At 47.9% G+C, this 16,811-nt stretch overlaps 1 protein-coding gene across 1 annotated transcript in view; it reads left to right on the plus strand.

The window, feature by feature from the left end:
- ATXN7 (ataxin 7) overlaps positions 1 to 13,033 on the plus strand; it is an 85,826-nt gene extending 72,793 nt beyond the window's left edge. Inside the window, 7 exon segments of the mRNA XM_036868588.1 lie at positions 1,979 to 2,244; positions 3,743 to 3,941; positions 4,281 to 4,402; positions 8,695 to 9,685; positions 10,458 to 10,502; positions 10,504 to 10,525; positions 12,236 to 13,033. Coding sequence (XP_036724483.1) covers positions 1,979 to 2,244; positions 3,743 to 3,941; positions 4,281 to 4,402; positions 8,695 to 9,685; positions 10,458 to 10,502; positions 10,504 to 10,525; positions 12,236 to 12,345 — 1,755 coding nt within the window. The 3' untranslated portion in view covers positions 12,346 to 13,033.
- The last annotated feature ends 3,778 nt before the right edge of the window (positions 13,034 to 16,811 follow it).

Genomic DNA, 16,811 nt, shown 5'->3' on the forward strand with positions numbered 1-16,811 from the left:
ATACTGGGCTGAAATCCATATGATTTGTCTGGGCAGAAAGGGGTGGGAGAGGCAGAGGAGACAACCTTTGTGAAGGCTCTGGGACGGGGCAGGACAAACAGCTTAGGGTCTGAAGGGCAGCCAGGAGGCTGAGCAGGAGGAGGAGGCGGCACCTGGTGCCAGAGGAGCAGGGAGCAGGGGTGTCAGAGCGTGCAGCGCCCCGGGCCTCCGTGCAGCTGCTCTTTATCCTGTGTGCCTTGGGCAGCGCCCCACAGAGTTCTGATGGCGAGGAGGGGGCATCAGGGTTGTGGCTGGAAGATTCTTCAGAGCTCAGGGCAAATGCTATGTACTCTTCAAACCAAGCTGGGAAAATACTGATCGTCTCTGCCTACTTTCTTTACTTGGTCTTCCCACGCTAAGCACCAGGGGACATGCAAAGGTGAGGAGAGGCTTCTGTATCATCTGTCTGGAGAGACAGGCAGGTGGACCCCCAGTGACATATATTCGTTTGTTCATTCAACATGTATTGGGGGGGCCATTATTTTTATCTGGTTTTTGTTTGAAGCATTTATGGCATGTCAGGTGCCGTACTAGGTGTTGGTACAGCACTGAACAAAACAAAGGTCCTTGTCTTCACTTAGGGTTACTTTCTTGTGGATATATTACATATTAAAGAAAACCAAGTAAAATCTTAAAAAGAAGCTCAACATATTTTTCTAACGATCTGTGCCAGGTTAGATTTTGGGCGAACATAGTTTGCAGTATATGTGGTATGGACGTAGGTTATGTTATTGAACCGCAGAAGGGAATTAGAAGCCTAACTCCCCTTAAAATCCCTTAAATTGTAGCGAACATGTAAGCCTTTAGAGCAATACATTTGTATAATGTGTGTATAATGAACACACAGAAAGTATCATTTGTAGTATTGTTGTAACATAGAAGAGGGAAGGATTTATGTAGATGAACTCATATTTGGGAGGTGTGATTTGGGGCTGCTGTGGTTAGTGGCTCCTTGCATTTTTTTCTTTACAGACGGAGGCCCTAAGCAGTATGGAGTGGTCAGGTTTACTTGACCATTCTTCTTCTCAAGAGTAATTTCAAATTTCTCAACAATGTGACCGTTTTGGGGAGGTCCAAGAGGGAGGGGATCTAGGTATACATATAGCTGATTCACTTCATTGTACGGCGGAAACTAACACAACACTGTAAAGCAGTTATACTCCAATAAAAAAAAAAAGAATGTGACCATTTTTAAATTCTGAGGTTAGACATTGTCTCTGGATCCAAAAATGCTATCCCATTTTCTTGATTTCCATAGTGAGTGTCTTTCGACAGGGACTCATGCTGGTTTGCGTCGTTCCCTGTGCACAGCCTGTCTTCTTTTGGCCTCTTACTCTTTAATCCCCCCAGGTCTCCCTCGGCCTGTCTCCAGGATGCTGTGAGCCCTTCTCTCTCTGTGTAGCATTGCCACAGGAATAAAGAAACAGTTGTGTTTAATTTTTACTCTCTGGCAGTTAGTGAAAGAAGACTTTGTGATACGTATTTTATGGAATAAGTGCTTCTTCCCTGTTAACATTCAAAACTCTGAATGGCCCAAAGGGGACTTCTCTAGCGGAGTTGGTAACAGCTCTGATCAATGAATTGTTCCTGTGGCACAAAACACGAGGACCTGTTACCTGTTTGTATCTACTGTTTGCCCCCCAGTTACATACCTGGTGGCACGGTTAACATTTCTTCTTTCTTCTGGTGGAAATAACATCACCAGGTTCTTATACATTTGGAGCCTGGAATATCTGCTTCTAACTATTAGGGAAAAAAAAATCATACTCTTAAGATTTTTAGCCTATCAGATACTGAGCAGCATTTGATTATTAAGCTAATGGTCCAAATTGCTTTTTTATTGGCATTGGTATTTTTTGATGTGTGGCAGAAAAGATTATTACTGAGATTCCTCCATTTCTGGTTGTTTGTTTTTGTTGTTGTTGTTTTTGGTCTGTAGACACATTCCTTAACCCAGCGGAGGGCTGTCCAGGGTAGAAGAAAACGATTCGATGTGTTGTTAGCCGAGCACAAAAACAAAACCAGGGAAAAGGAATCGATTCGCCATCCGGACTCTCAGCAACCAACGCAGCCTCTCAGGGACCCGCATCCCACTCCTCCTAGAACTTCACAGGAGCCACACCAAAACTCTCACGGAGTGATTCCTTCCGAATCAAAGCCTTTCGTAGCTAGTAAACCTAAACCTCACACCCCTAGTCTTCCAAGGTAAGCCATGTCCTCCAGCTCTCTCTCCCTCTTTCAGAGAACAGACGTGCAGACTGTAGAGCCCCGGTGTATCGTGATGTCGAGGACAGACGTCAGGCTCGCTACGAGAAGAGATGTTTTTCTAATGGGGTTTTACTTTAAGAAAAAAAAACGTTCATCACTGAGTTTCAACCAGGGCTGTTTGTGGCCAAATGCAAGCAGCAGAGTAAAGCTAGAATTATCTGTCCTGCCCCTGCTCAGCGTTTGGTGTCTCCTGACCCTGTTGAGTAGGGCTGCAGCCCGGACCCTGCCCGCAAGTTAGTGATGGGAACATTTCACATGGCTTTGGCAGCCATTTCCCATTCATTTGTCTTGCTTCTTGCAAAACACAGCAGTTGGGATTCTTGCTGGGGATAGGCATTCAGCCTGAGTCTTTACAGCATCCATTTACAACATGTTTTTTCATTCATTCATTTGGGACTCTGGCCCGAGTGTGTATTAGTCATTTGAGCTGTGTAGTGAGCAGCAGGTCAGAACTTAGACACATGCCTTGGAGACAGTGATGGTGGGCTGAATATATGTGTGTGCGTGCTTGTATATTTAACCAAGTTGAAGTAAAGGACTTGGTACCCACTTTCCAGAAAGAAGGGAAAAAGAAAGGCATAGAGAACGAGGGTTTTGAGTCTGGGCCGAGGGCTTCTGCTTAGGAATGTGCCAACCCTTGGGTGCTGTTGCTTGATTAACCTTTTACCCTCACGTGTCTTGATTCTTGAAATGGTCACGTGAGGGATGGAAGTGCCTCCCTCTTGGAAACCTGAGTGTGCACGTGAGCCTGTCCCCACATGGGCCCCCTGGTTTCCGAACAACACGGTTGGAGGAGTGATCAGAGGAGGTGCCCGAGGATGTGGCCAGGTCCAGGCTGTCGATTCCTTAGCAAGTCCTTTCCTTGGCCAATTTCATTAAAGTTTTTCCATCTATTAAAAAATAGGCTTAAGCCTAGAAACACCAGGCCTTTATGTGTGTTGGAAAAGCACACTGCTGTCCTTGAGTTACATATTCTAGATTACCCACATAAAATGGTAAAGCTACCTTCTTTTATCACCTCCTGTCCCTCTTAGGTTATTTTAGAGCATATTACCAATTACCTCATTGATTGCCTTAGTAACCCAGTTCCAGGTGAAATTTGAACAGGAATCAAAGAAAGAATTCTCTTAAATTCCACATGTATTTCGCCGCCTTTGGGGAGAATAGGAGGCGGACCAGGTGGCTATGGAATAGAGAAGTGGTTATAAGTTACTTTGGTTAGACCGGGCAGACAGCTGCATTTGACGTCGCGCGGTTCGGGAGAGAGGACTCTTCACTCCCAGGCCCCCTGGATCAGCATCTGTGTCCCTAGTGCTAGTGGTGGAGCCCAGACCTCCCCGGATGGTTTTGGATACATTGTTGTATCTGAGTTAAGGCGGCTGATTCCCAGACATGTGATGTGATCTGATCAGTGCTGCACTTTCTACTCACCAAGGCCTCCAGGCTGTCCTGCTCAGCAAGGTGGGAGTGCCCCCATTGACCCGCCTCCAGTCCATGAATCTCCACACCCTCCCCTGCCTGCCACTGAGCCAGCTTCTCGGTTATCCAGTGAGGAGGGAGAAGGCGATGACAAAGAAGAGTCTGTTGAAAAACTGGACTGTCATTATTCAGGTCATCATCCTCAGCCAGCATCTGTAAGTTCCACATCCGCCCCCGCGCCAACCCTCCCCACGCCGCAGGGACAGGGCACTGCAGGGGGGCGCGCCGGGGACCCGGGCATGCCCTCCGGTCCATGCAGGGCGAGGTCAAGGTGCGAGTGCAGCTCAGAGCAGGGCACCCCGAGGCAGCATGCACTCGGTTGGGTGCATCTCCTGCTCTTCCCGTTCTCTTCCATGACACTCGGGGCTAGGCATTGTCACACTCGTGCTTCACAGCCCTCGGTCCTCAGTAAGCACCGTCTGTCCTCGCCGCTCCTTCCCGGGCCGCATGCCCTCGGAGTTAGCGAGTCTGAGCGTGTGCTCTCTCTCTTGCAGTTTTGCACATTCGGGAGCCGGCAGATTGGAAGAGGCTATTACGTGTTTGACTCCAGGTGGAACCGGCTTCGCTGCGCCCTCAACCTCATGGTGGAGAAGCATCTGAACGCGCAGCTGTGGAAGTGAGTGCCCGTCCCACCACCTCTGGGGGCGGGTGGCACATCAGGGCTGCATCCTCTTTGTTTCTTATGGAGCTGATTTAATGAAGGTAATGGTCTCTGAGATGAACACGTGGCCTTTGACCAGACTTGGAGGAAGGGCCCTCATCATTCATACACTCACTCTTGGAGCAAATGTGTCTTGTTCTCGGTGCTGGGGTTTCAGGCCGAGGGGCTCCCAGATGGACGGAGCTCACCTTCTAGGTCGGGGAGAAATGCGAAAGCCAGTCAACAGAACATAGAGATCATAGCTTGTCATAAGGGAGATAACAGAAACGCTAATAACCTGTAGCACTTACTGAGACTACTGTAGGCCAGGCACCTTAGCAAATACAATTTTCACATCTTGCTGTGTCAGGTGGCCTGGATTATTCCTGTTTTACAGATATTGAAACTGAGAAGCAAGGTCACACAGAACGTTAGAGGTGGAGCCAGGGTTTGGACCCACCTAAGAGCTGAGATGGGAAAATAACAGGACGGAGGGATTCATGGAGAGCCTGTCTTAAGGGGCCCTTGAGCTGAGACGAATGGATGAGAAAGAGCAGCCGTGGGGCTGGCGGGGAGGAGTGGGTTCCAGGCAAGGAGAACCGTGTGTGCGAAGGTCTTGAGTCAGAAAAGAACGTGACTTGTTTGAGAAAGAGCAAGAAAGCTCCTGGAACAAGAGGAGATCCGAGAGGTCAGATGACGCTGAAATTGATTGAGGGCCCTGAGGAGCTGCCGAGGGTGTTAGGGAAAGGAGCCATTCGCTCTGGTTTACAGTTGAAAGCAAGATGATCATCTCGTGTGGCCTTAGGCATGCCGTTTCCCCAACATGATGTTAAGTGGAAGAACAGTTCCGTGGCCCGAAAGGTTTATTAGCTCAGCCTTTCCTGAAGTAAAATAGTTTTTGTCACTGCAGGACTTCTCAAAGCCTTTAATGGGCACGGTCCGTTGTAACTCCCAAAGCAGAGGATATCGTGTATAATGCGGACTGTCTCCCAGGCTCTTTTGACCTGGGAACCTCTTTTAGGGGAGCATCCTGGGGACTAGTGTTTGGTGGAACCTACTTCGGGAAGCACTGAGCTTTGCTAAAGGGGGCTGTCCGATAATAGTCATCCCAAACCCTCCATTTGGGCGTCAGTTACTAGTGCCTCCCTGAGTGGGCTCTGCGAGTACATCTATTTTTGCCTCTCTGCTTTGCTTGCCTGATATAGTCAGAGGAAGCTGTCAGAGACCTCGGGTAGTCCAAAATCCAGAGAACCATCCCCATGGTCGTTAATAGGACGTGCACTTGTTCACGGTGAAGCCCAGCCCCAGAGCAGTGTTACTCTGCTTTGTTTCATGTTTCTTCCTGGTTCTTACTAGATAAGAACCTTTACCAAGGAACAGTGTTCTGAACCAGAGACAGACTTGGGCAGTGGTTTGTTGGGATTCTTTGGGGGGTGGCCTCATATCAGAAAACTTTAAAATGCATGAAATCTCAGCTTCTTACCTGGTGGGACCTGGGTTTAATGTACTCCTAAGGGTTTAGAAGGGTCCTCAGAACTTTTATCCCCATTATATTGGTAAGTGGCTTATGGCCAGTGGTTTGGGTTGCGAGAGTTTCGGTTCCTAATGGCTTGTGTTGGAGAGGTTTTCTTCTGTGTGCTGTGAGCTTCTGAAGAAGCAGGATCCTGAAGCTGACTCCACTGTCTGTGTCCGTCTGTTCTGACAGAGGCTCACCGCCTCATCCGTCACTTGCGCCCAGTGAGGAGGAAACCGTTCTTTCTGTTGACATGACCTTTGGTTTTGAAAAAGTCAATTCGGCAGAGACAGACGGACCACTCAGTGATGAGCTGGCACACGGCCTGGGGCGGGTAGGGGCTTGCAGAGAGGTGCGGGGCCCGGTGCTTGAGGAGGCCAGTGCTGCCGGCACAGGAGTGGGGGCGCCGGCGCTTCTCACCCAGAAGAGAACGGTTCTCCAGGTGGCATCTTTGAGGCACTCAAGGAAAATCTTGAAGTCGGCCAGGTCCCATCCTGCTGGCTCAGCCGGAAGTCCTCCCTTCTGCAGAGAGCCCCGGCAGCACTCTCCTCGGCCCCTTACCCTTTAGTTACTGTGGTTAACTTCGGGATAAGTGGAGGTGCAATTTCAGCCTGGCAGTGAAGTCAGTTATCTTCAGTGTGTGGAGTCTCTGGGCAGCAGTGAAAGTAGACCAGCTCTTCCTCTGGAGCATGGCCACGACCCAAAAGGCCGTTTGCAAGCTCCTGTGAGTTCTGTCTGCTGCTTGCGTGCTGTGACTGGGGACCACTATTGCACTTCCCCTACGGAGGGGCTGGGATGGTGATCAAAAGGTTTTGTGGTTTGGGTTTTCCTTTTTCTAATTTAATTTTTTAGATTGATAATAAAGTCACTTGGCTAAAAAAGGAAACATGAATATAAAGAGGCATACAGTGAAAAGTTTTAGTCCCCCTGGCCCCCATACTCCTGTTTTCTACCCACTCCTCACAGACAGAAGCAGTTTTATCCGTTGCTCGTGTCTCTGAGTTCACGTGTGCAAACACAGGTCAATATGACTACCTCTTCTTTTTTTGTCTCTTCTTTATGCAGAAGGTAAGAAATGACTTAAAAGAGCTTTTTTAAGAGAAACCAGTCATGTCATCCAGAGAGGTCCACATCCTTGCCCCTATGGAAGGAAGCCTTTCCTTTTCACAGGATTTGGTTGTAGCAGCCTGGCCCTTAGGCCCGTCTTCCTAAGCCACCTGGTGGCCATGAGAAGCCAGTGCGCCCAGGGAGCCGGAGCCCCTGTGCTGCGTTTCGAGCAGAGCTGCTCACAGGTGCCAGTTGCCCTGGGGATCTTGTTGAGATACACAGCACGATGAAGGAGGTCTGGGGTGAGGCCCAGGGACTCAGCATCTCTAGTAAGCCTCTCAGGTAATGTCAGTGCTTATCCTTCGTGAGTAGCACGGGGATAGAGCCCGGCTTCTCAGCCTTGGCTTCACGCTGGAATCTCCTGGAGAGGTTTAGAACTTACTGACGCCTGGACCCCACCCCGAGATTCTGGTGTGGCCCGTCTGGGTGTGGCCTGAACTCCACAGGTGATTCTGACGTGCAGCCGCAGTTGGGAAGCACTGACTTAGGGCCAGAGCCACACTCTTGAGTGGGAGTTTTAAGGCTGGTGCGCACACTTGCCGTTGTTAATTCCGTTTAGTAATAGCTATAGTCCTTCTCAAAACGCATGTGGAAAGCCCTTGGGCAGCAGTCTAGGCCAGCGCTCTCACTTGAAGGATGAGGAGCCCGGCCCCCGCTGGTGTGGCGCCCGGATCAGCCAGAGCTGCCCGTGGAGGCCGGGAGCCGGGCAGTCTTGGCACTTGGCTTCCAGTCAGGCCGTTTGCTGTTTTGCCACCTCAGGGTTTATTATGCCATAGGGGTTTCTGAGATTTTGGCGCCATCACATTTTAAAAATCGGAGCTAAAATAAAAGCCGGGGTGGGGGGGGGTCCTCCCTGGTTTGAGTGTTTGAATACATACTTTACCCAAATATTGTAAACAGAACACAGTGTTAGTGCACCGTGACCAGAAGTCCCCCTGAGATTTGGGGGCTTCGTTCCCTTGTACAGGCATTGAGGCCAGTAGCTGGGACCTAGCAGTTGTTAGTAACTAGTTGTGCCCTTCCTTTTCCCTCGTTCGTTCATGAGTTCTCTCAGCGTTTGAGCGCCTTCTGTGTGCCAGGCACCGTGCTGGATGGACAGTGGTAAATCAGCTGTGGATTGCTCCGTCTGCAGAGATGCTAGACAGTGATCATCAGTCCCACATTAAAACTACCAGACTCTTCCAAAGTCTAGGAACAGGGGGCAGTGCGGGAGCGAAGCGAGTCAGGACGGTCAGGACAGTTTTCCTAAGAAAGTGATGGTGGGCTGAAACAGAAGGGTAAGCAGAAGTTGGGGTGAGAGTGCTGTAGACGGAAGATACACAGGGTCTCGCTTCACGGCCTGGTCTCGGAACTGAAGGAAGATCAGTAGCCAGGATCATGGAGTTCGGGGTGCCGGACGGGAGGGTGCGGGGTACGTACCTACGGCCGCAGCACCGGTGAGGCACACGGCCTTACAGGCCGTTGTTCTCAGAGCGCAGGAAGGCGTTAAGAATCTGAAGGGGAAAAGTGACCCTCTGTGTGGTCCAGCATCTCAGCGCGATCCCTGTGACCAAGGGGTGTGTTGAGCGCCAGAGGTGAAGGGAGTGTCCTGAAAGTTGCCACGAAGGGCAGTGGTGGACGTTGCTCAGGCCCCTCTTCTGTTCCGCAGGAAGATCCCGCCAGTGCCCGGTGCCGCGTCGCCCGTCTCCACACGTGTTCCTCACCGGATGAACTCTGTGCCCACAGCACACTGTGGGGTCAGCCACCTGGCGGCAGCCACCGTGTCTCCCTCCCCTGTCCCGCTCTCGTCCTCCTGCATCTCCCCCAGTAGCAAGTCGGTACCAGCTCATGGAACCACGCTGAACGCACAGCCCGCCGCCTCCGGGGCCGTGGATCCCGTGTGCAGTATGCAGTCCCGACAGCTGTCCTCCTCCTCGTCCTCCCCCTCCACGCCCTCCGGCCTGTCCTCCGTGCCCTCCTCCCCCATGGCCAGGAAACCTCAGAAGTTGAAATCTAGCAAGTCTTTAAGGCCCAAGGAGTCTTCTGGTAACAGCACTAACTGTCACCACGCGAGTAGCAGTGCCGGCAGCGGCGGCTCAGGAAAGAAACGCAAAAACACTTCCCCGCTGTTAGTCCCGCCCCTCTCCTCCTCCTCCTCCTCCTCCTCCTCTTCCTCTTCTTCTCATTCCATGGAGTCTTTTAGGAAAAACTGTGTGGCTCACCCTGGGCCTCCCCACCCCGCGGCGGTAGCCTCTCCCCACGGCGTCAGCCTCAACTGTGTGGCCGGCAGAGCGAACTCGGTGAGCGGCCGGCACGAGCAGCCCGGGCGGGGCGTCCCCGGCGGGAGCCCCGGCGAGTCCATCAAGAGGATGAGCGTGATGGTGAACAGCGGCGACTCCACACTCTCCCTCGGCCCCTTCGTGCACCAGGCCGGCGAGCTGCCCCTCAGCTCTCACGGCGCCTGCTCCCACCCACACACTCCTCTGGACAAGCTCCTAGGCAAGAAAAGAAAGTGCTCGCCTGGCTCGAGCGGCATCAACAGCAGCAGCGGCAGGCCCACCAAGGTGGCCAAACTGCCGGCCGTGAACAACGTCCACGTGAAGCACGCGGGCCCCAGCCCGGGGCCGCCAGGACTGGCAAACAGCTCCCTCCTGCATCAGGTAGGACAGGGCCTGGGAGCCCCATGGGGAGGCCCGTGGCCCCTCCCGTGAGATCTTCCGTCAGCTCGGAGACCTGTGTGGTCGGGTTGGTGGCTTTGCCTAAAAGCCAGTGTCCAGCTTTGCGGGGCCTTTTAAGAGAAGGGGGGGTTGGTGGCCGGATGGAGGCCAAACAGGCTCCTCTCTGCCTGACTCTGTGATGACCCGGAGGGCGCTCCTGGGTGAGGGGGCCGCGACAAGTGCGTTTCGGCGGCCAGTGCTGCGGACACCGTCGTGCGTGACGGCAGACCCCTCCCGGAGGCCGGCGGGCCGTGTTTCCCGGAGAGCGGTCCTTCGGTGTGTTTTTCTGAAGAAAGCTGGGCTAAAATCAGACTGATCTAGAAAGGGATGATTTAAATTTGAAAGAGACCGTTTAATATTTTTCCCATCAAAGAATTTCAGAATTTTAATTTTCTTGTTAATTCTCTGCCTGTTTTTTCTCCTCCCTGTTTTCCAAGGAGGCAGGAAAACAGCATTTACTATGGGCAGAGCAGAAGACTAAAATCTTGTTTAAGTTAACAGATTGAAAAGAAATCTGAACGTGACCCACTTGTAGAGAAGGGCTGTCTGGCCTTCGGATTCCTTACTGACCGTGGCTTTCTCAGGCGGTGTCTTGTCTTTTCCCCACTCTTCCCCTGCTGCTGTTTCCTCCTGGCCTTCCCTTCTGTGGCCGCCTCCTCCAGCTCCCTTTCTCTTCTGTCCAGGTCCTCTCTCATCTTGTTATTTCATTCAGCAGGATACCTCCTGCCCTTGCTTACAAGCAGGAATTTCAGCGGTGTCACCCCCAGAGCCCTACTTTAAAATGTGAGCCTCTTTTTTGTTTTGTTTTGTTTTGTTTTGTTTTTTTCCCTTCCTCATCTTCAAAACTGAACTTAAATGCCAGGCTTGAACTTTTCCAGAAAATACCAAGAAGTTTCTTCATGTGATAGAAGTTTCCCTCCAATATCTGTGTGAATTAATACTCAGTGCCAAAGGTATGGGGAAAATAATTATGCACAAATTTAGGTAGCAGCTGCTTCAATTCTTCTCTCTGAGCCACAAATACATATGGGCTATTCGTGTGTTGTTTGGGTCTCTTTGAACAGGGGTTCCTGGACAAGTGAAACCTTCTTGATTTGTAGTTATTCCTTCTAGTTTAATGATAAGCATAAAAACACAGTGCAAACACTGTAAGAATCCATCCCTTAATAACTCCCTTCTGGGTGTAGTTTCCTGATTCACATGAATCCTGGGAGGGATGTCCCACTGCCTCGGGATGCCCACGCCAGTGTCACTGAGCGCGCCGTCTTCACGCAGACGCCGCTGCGGACCTTACTGCCCACCAGTGCCAGAAGGCGAGGAAGAGGCCGGGTGGGTGCAGCAGAGAGTGACAGTGTCTGTGGGGAATGGGGGAGTGGGAGTCTCGTCTACACAGAGCAGCTGCTCCCAGAAGCTTGTTACCAATTTCAAAGAGAAACTGCTGATCTGGACTTGCGTGAGAAATTTGACCATTTTCTAAAGCTCTGTAGTCTTTCGTTTTGTTTTGATCTGGTGAAGCCCACACGTTTGCCAGCGAAGTTTGGCTCATGAGCTGCCAGTTTGCCACCTCTGATTTCCACCGTCTAGGGGGGGACTGTGTCCCACTAGGACAAACAGCGTAAGTTTGGGTTCTTAAAAGCAGTTTCATGTTAAGTTTGTATTTGAGAAAGATTTCCTCTGCAGTGGCATACTTTCTATTATGCAGCACAAATTCTAGGGGGGCCCATGGCTACAGATCAGAGGATGGATGAACCCCCAAGATGTTGCGTATTTTTACGTCTGTGATCATTTATCTGCAAGAGGGATCCTGTAGCTTTCTTCAGACTATCAAAGGGACCCATGACTCCAAAATGCTGTAAAGAAGGCTGCTTCTTAGACCAGTAGGGACCTGAGCTCGCTGTTCTCCGTGGAGCTGATTTTAAAGCAGAGATAACTGAACTGGTTGGAATCCCCTCAACAGCGGAATCAGTGCGACCTGCTGGGGAGCCTAGGAGATGGGGCTGGGTGCGAGCCCGGCCCCCGAGTTGATTCGCGGGCTCTGCCACCGAGGACCTAAAAATAGCTCGCTGTGGGACTGTGAAGGCCGGAGTCCCCTCTCCCCGCCTCAGCACGGCCTTGGGTGTGAGTTTTCACACCTGTGTGGTGGCCCATTTGACCTTGTTCACGTCTCAGTTGACAACCTGGAATACCTTCAAGGAAACAGCATCAGTAAATAGAACCAAAAGGCAAACATGTGAGCCTTTTCTCTAAGCTAGAAATCCAGGCTGTGTCTCTTCTGGACAGTTTTCTAGAAGCCAGTCTTTTAGAAGGATTGTGCCCCAGGGCACAGAAGGCTTTTGAAAGCTAAAGCCAAATTCTAGAGCTGCCTGCTCCTGGCATCGCCCAGTTGGTGGAGACGCAGTGGCCTCGGGAATACCTTGTTTAGAAATCAGGGCGGGGCCGTGTACAGCCACTTACTTACCTTTCGTTGTCTCCCCACCCCCTCTTTTTTGAAAGCCAAAGGCACGTCCCTGACAGCTGAAAATAGCACGGGGAGGAATAATCTGGACACTTTTGACGACAAGTTACACCTCCACTCAGCACTCTGGACTCCACGATGCCTTTGAGTCTGTTTTCCCAACCTCCTGTGGGCCTCGAGGGTAGAAATCTGCCGGGCTGTTGTTTTAACGAGGATGTCCCTGAAGCTTTGTCTGTAGCAGTGAGTACTCGTAAAGGACACTGGATCAAGTCCAGCCACCGAATTGCTTTTATCAGTGTTAGAGTGGTCTGGACTACTTGCTACAATCTGTGAGAAGTTCCTGTCTCGTTGTCGAACCTGTAGTATTTCACGGAGCCACTCTTGGAGGAGGTTGGCTGGCGAGAGTGTCTTGGCAAGAGCGTGACTGTAGACTTTTCTCCCTCCCTCCTCTCCCTGCCTAGTTCTTTCCTCACCCTGTCGTCTGTAGGTCCCTCTCCAGCAGTCAGGCACCTTAACTGGAGACACCTCCCAGGGGCGAGCAGAGCTGCACCCCAAGCAGCCCTTTGGAGTAAGGGGGTCTGCAGCTAGGTTTTTATAGCAGGTGCCGGGAATGGAATATGGACGTCAGTGAGAGGCACCGTGACAAAAGAGCCTGTGTTTTTGCCCAGCCTTTTGCAAGTAATTTGGGATCAGAAGCCGTCAGAAGTTTCTAATGTACAAACTGGTTTAAAGCCATTGATGGCCAGAGAGCAAGTATACACCAGTTTAGAGGCTTACTTTTCATGGTACAAAAGCAATTCTGTGTGATTTTTTTTTTTTTTTAAAGAAAATGCAAACGCAAACAATTTTGATAATGGAAAGCCAAATTCTGGTGGGTGGGGAGGTAGACAGAAATCACTATGGGGGAAAATTTTCCAAGATTTCCAAAGAGATTGAATTTTTTTTAACCTTTGTTTTCGTGTTAAACAGTATACAATTAGGTTGGTTGTCCTGCCCAGTCTCCTGTTTTTAAAAATTGCCTTTGTAACGTGAAATAGTTGGGATGCAGCAGACTCTGTCGTTCACCAAGTCATTGATATACTTAAATGTTTCCAAGGCACTCGGTGCATTACCCGCAACCTCTTCTTTGGATACTGTCCTGGGACTAAGTGTAAATTTCCGCTTGGAGCACGCCCCATATTGTGTGTATCTACACACCCCTTCCTGCCACTACACATGTTTATGTGGATGCAGTTGGGACGGGGAGCAGGCACCCAGGGAGGGGCGTTGGTGACTGTGAACACCTGCCCATGCGGCGATGACGGGATGCATGCGTAGTGTCTCCCAGTCACACCTCCTTTCTGGGGATTTACGCCTGCCATCTCACGGAGAGTTTCAGAGACCCTCCAGGATAGTGTTTCTAGTACCCCACCCCAAAAGGAAGAGCTTGATAGGTTAAGACGTCATTGATTGAGAAGGTGTCATTGAATTTGAGGGGATGAGCTGGAGCCCTTTAACAGATGATTCCACCACCACAGCTCCTGAAAGGAGAGCCAGGCACTTTTGCTTAGAAGAACACACAAAGCTGCCGAACACAGGGTAAATTTCCCAAGGTTCTGATCCTGGCCCTGGGCGGGGCTGGGACAGAGCCAGTCAGTGCATCCGTTTTCCTTGCAATTCTTGGGTTACAAACTTCAGTTTCAGGGAATTTTAAGTCAACAACAGGTAGAATGAATAAATACTTGGTTACCAGCCTAATAATGTGAATTGCTACAGAACTATTCTTATTATGTAAGGTAACAAAAACTTTATTCAGATACTTTAGCTATAAATTGATGTAAAATATTGATTTTCTTTTTAAAGGAAGGGGAGAACAGTATCTTGTTCACCTATTATGCAATCAGTCAGTAAATGTTTTAAAAATGATACTGTAAGAGAGCTTGTAAGAAGAAAGCACGGATGGGCCAGTGTGGTGTCATTAGGAGAGGTCAGTCTGGTTGTTCATCCCAGGAGATGGAGAGAAGGAGGTAAGAGGGAATCAGAACGTACTTAGTTGATTCCTTGGTGACAAGTGCAATGGGGTATGGGTAGAATTTATTTTCAGAGCCAAGGGGACTTGATGGTTATAAATAAAGTTGCTTTTAGTGATGGAATTTATAGACAGATCATGTTGTTCTGAAAGATGTGAATAGGATCCACGATAGCAGGTTGATGCAGAATAATGTAGATATTTAGATTAGCGAGTCTTGATCATTTGATTTCTTAGACTGAGGTTTTAATTGAAATTTCATTATTGTCTCCCGGTAGTACACAGAGCATCGGGGTTAGGAAATTAGCCATTTTGGATTCTGCCTGCCACAAACAGACCTAAACAGTGCTATTAAATTTTAGACTGTTGTTCAAATATTGTATTTTCTCCTACAACTACTTTTTATTATGATGAACAATTAAGACCATTTAAAACACGGGAGTACAAGTATTTTTTTGAATTAAATTAACTTGCAAAAACCAAATTTGCAGTGGTTGGGTTGTTTCTAGACAGACTTTGGTATCAATTTAAAACCAAGATAATTTTTATATTCTTTCCAATAGAATTTCATGACAACTCCTGCAGTTTTCTTAACCTACAAAAAAAAAAAAATGCTGCAATGATGAACAAAGAATTATACAAAACCTACTTTTGTATCTTTATTTTGGAATTTCTTGTTCTATTATAAATATGGAAGTATCCCTATTTGAGAAGACATATTTTGTTAAAAATGAATTGTACATATTTAAATATGTATTTTTGCACAGGTCTTTTTTTCGGATATCCTGTTTTGGTACAATTGAGATCATCTAGTATTTATTTATTAATTAATAAAAGTAAATACCTTTTTATAATTTGAAGTGGTTCACTGCCAAGCCAATAGTTCTAGAACCTGCCTCCTTTACGGTTTAAGGGATGCCTCTGTTCTGTGAAAGTCTTTTGTCCCTTTCAGTGTCTCGGGAGTGGATTCATACAGATGAAGTGGGCATTGCTTCTCCCTAGTTGCCTGATTTCCCAATAGACTACATGTAATAAGTGACACACTGCTTTTCTTTTGTTAGTGTTTTATGTGTGAGAGAGTGTGTGTGTGTGTGCGCACGTGCGTGCACGCGTGTGTGTGTGTGTGTGCGTGCGCCCTGAGCACATGTGCGTTAGTATGTGATGTGATTAAAACTAATGGGGAAAAAAAAAACAAAAAAAAACTGAAAGTGCCTGAACCTAATTTTAAGCTTAGACAGATACTTTAAAAAGACTTGAATGTTCAGTTGAACTTTTGGAGTTTGCTTTTTCCACCTAAATATTGTTACTAAAATTTTAGGGGAGGAGTTGAAAACCACCAAATGCTGGTAATTTTATAAGGTATTTTAAAATTAAGACCTTTTGGTTCACAGGAATTCAACTGGTGATGGATTGCCCGGTGGCACCAAGGGTTACAAATCTTCTTGTCAGCCAGCAACTTACACAATGTGTCTGTTTTGTTATTCACTGGTGAAATGCAGAGTTTAAGATAGAATATTTAAAATATTTTGTATTCCAAAAATATAATACAAAGTACCTCTGAGAACATTGAAAAAAATGTATAATTTGAAAAATGTAACTTATAAAGGCAGCTGTCTTCCTGCGAGAGTTCTGTTGCCAAGGAATTTCTTAATATCTCCCATTCTGTCCTGCGGGGGAAAAAGTTGGGCTTTGGAAAATGATTGTTAAAAGTTTCATTGTTTAGCAGAAAATAATCATTTTTACATTTTGTGCAAAACCTTTTACATTTTCAGATAATTTAAATGAGCACTACATACTGTCAGTGTGAATGAATGTAGGGCCTTGAAAGCATTTTGCTGTGTTTTTTTTTTTTGTTTGTTTTCTGTTTTTGAGCTTGGTTATAAAAGCAATCTCCTGTGTTAAAATGTGTGAATAGGTTGATCATTTGTACACATAATCAAGAGCATCTCAGCTGGACTTTGTGTTGGCTGCTGTATAGAACATGAACAAATGTCAAGGGATAGAAAATTACTTTGGATATTTAAAAGAGAAGAAATATATAGTCTATTTGTTTTGTAACAAGTTCTGTAAATAAAATAATTTATACTATTTATAAGAAAAAGTTGTGCTTTGCTTTATGAGAAATTAGTTTGTGGAGCAAACATGTTAACGGGCAATAAAACCAGGATTTCTCAATAAACAAGGTTGGCTGCATGGAATATTTTACATGTTTCTGCCTCGTTGTGATACTAAACCCTTTTCGATCTAGTCTGACTTTTCTTCATTTGTAGCATCAGACACCCTTATGAAGCTCAGCTTCCCTTCCATACCACCTAAAAACTTCTAAGGGCTTAGGATGTTTCTGTTCTTGGGCACAAAGGTTTGCCTTGGGTAAATTAATAGCCGGGTAAACAGTGAACACTACTGTATTCTTGCCCTGTAGGTCTGTCAACAAAGGGAAGTTGGTAGGTTGAGAAATACATTCTGTTTGTACTGTTTGATGGCATATGGTCAGTTTTCGTTAGAGGTAAGTTTTCTGTGTGTTTTAAAAAATTTTTATTTTATATTAGAGTATAATTAACAATGTGTTAGTTTCAGGTATACAGCAAAGTGATTCAGTTACACAA

Source organism: Balaenoptera musculus, chromosome 11 (genome assembly GCF_009873245.2).
Source record: "Balaenoptera musculus isolate JJ_BM4_2016_0621 chromosome 11, mBalMus1.pri.v3, whole genome shotgun sequence".
Classification (NCBI taxonomy): Eukaryota; Metazoa; Chordata; class Mammalia; order Artiodactyla; family Balaenopteridae; genus Balaenoptera; species Balaenoptera musculus.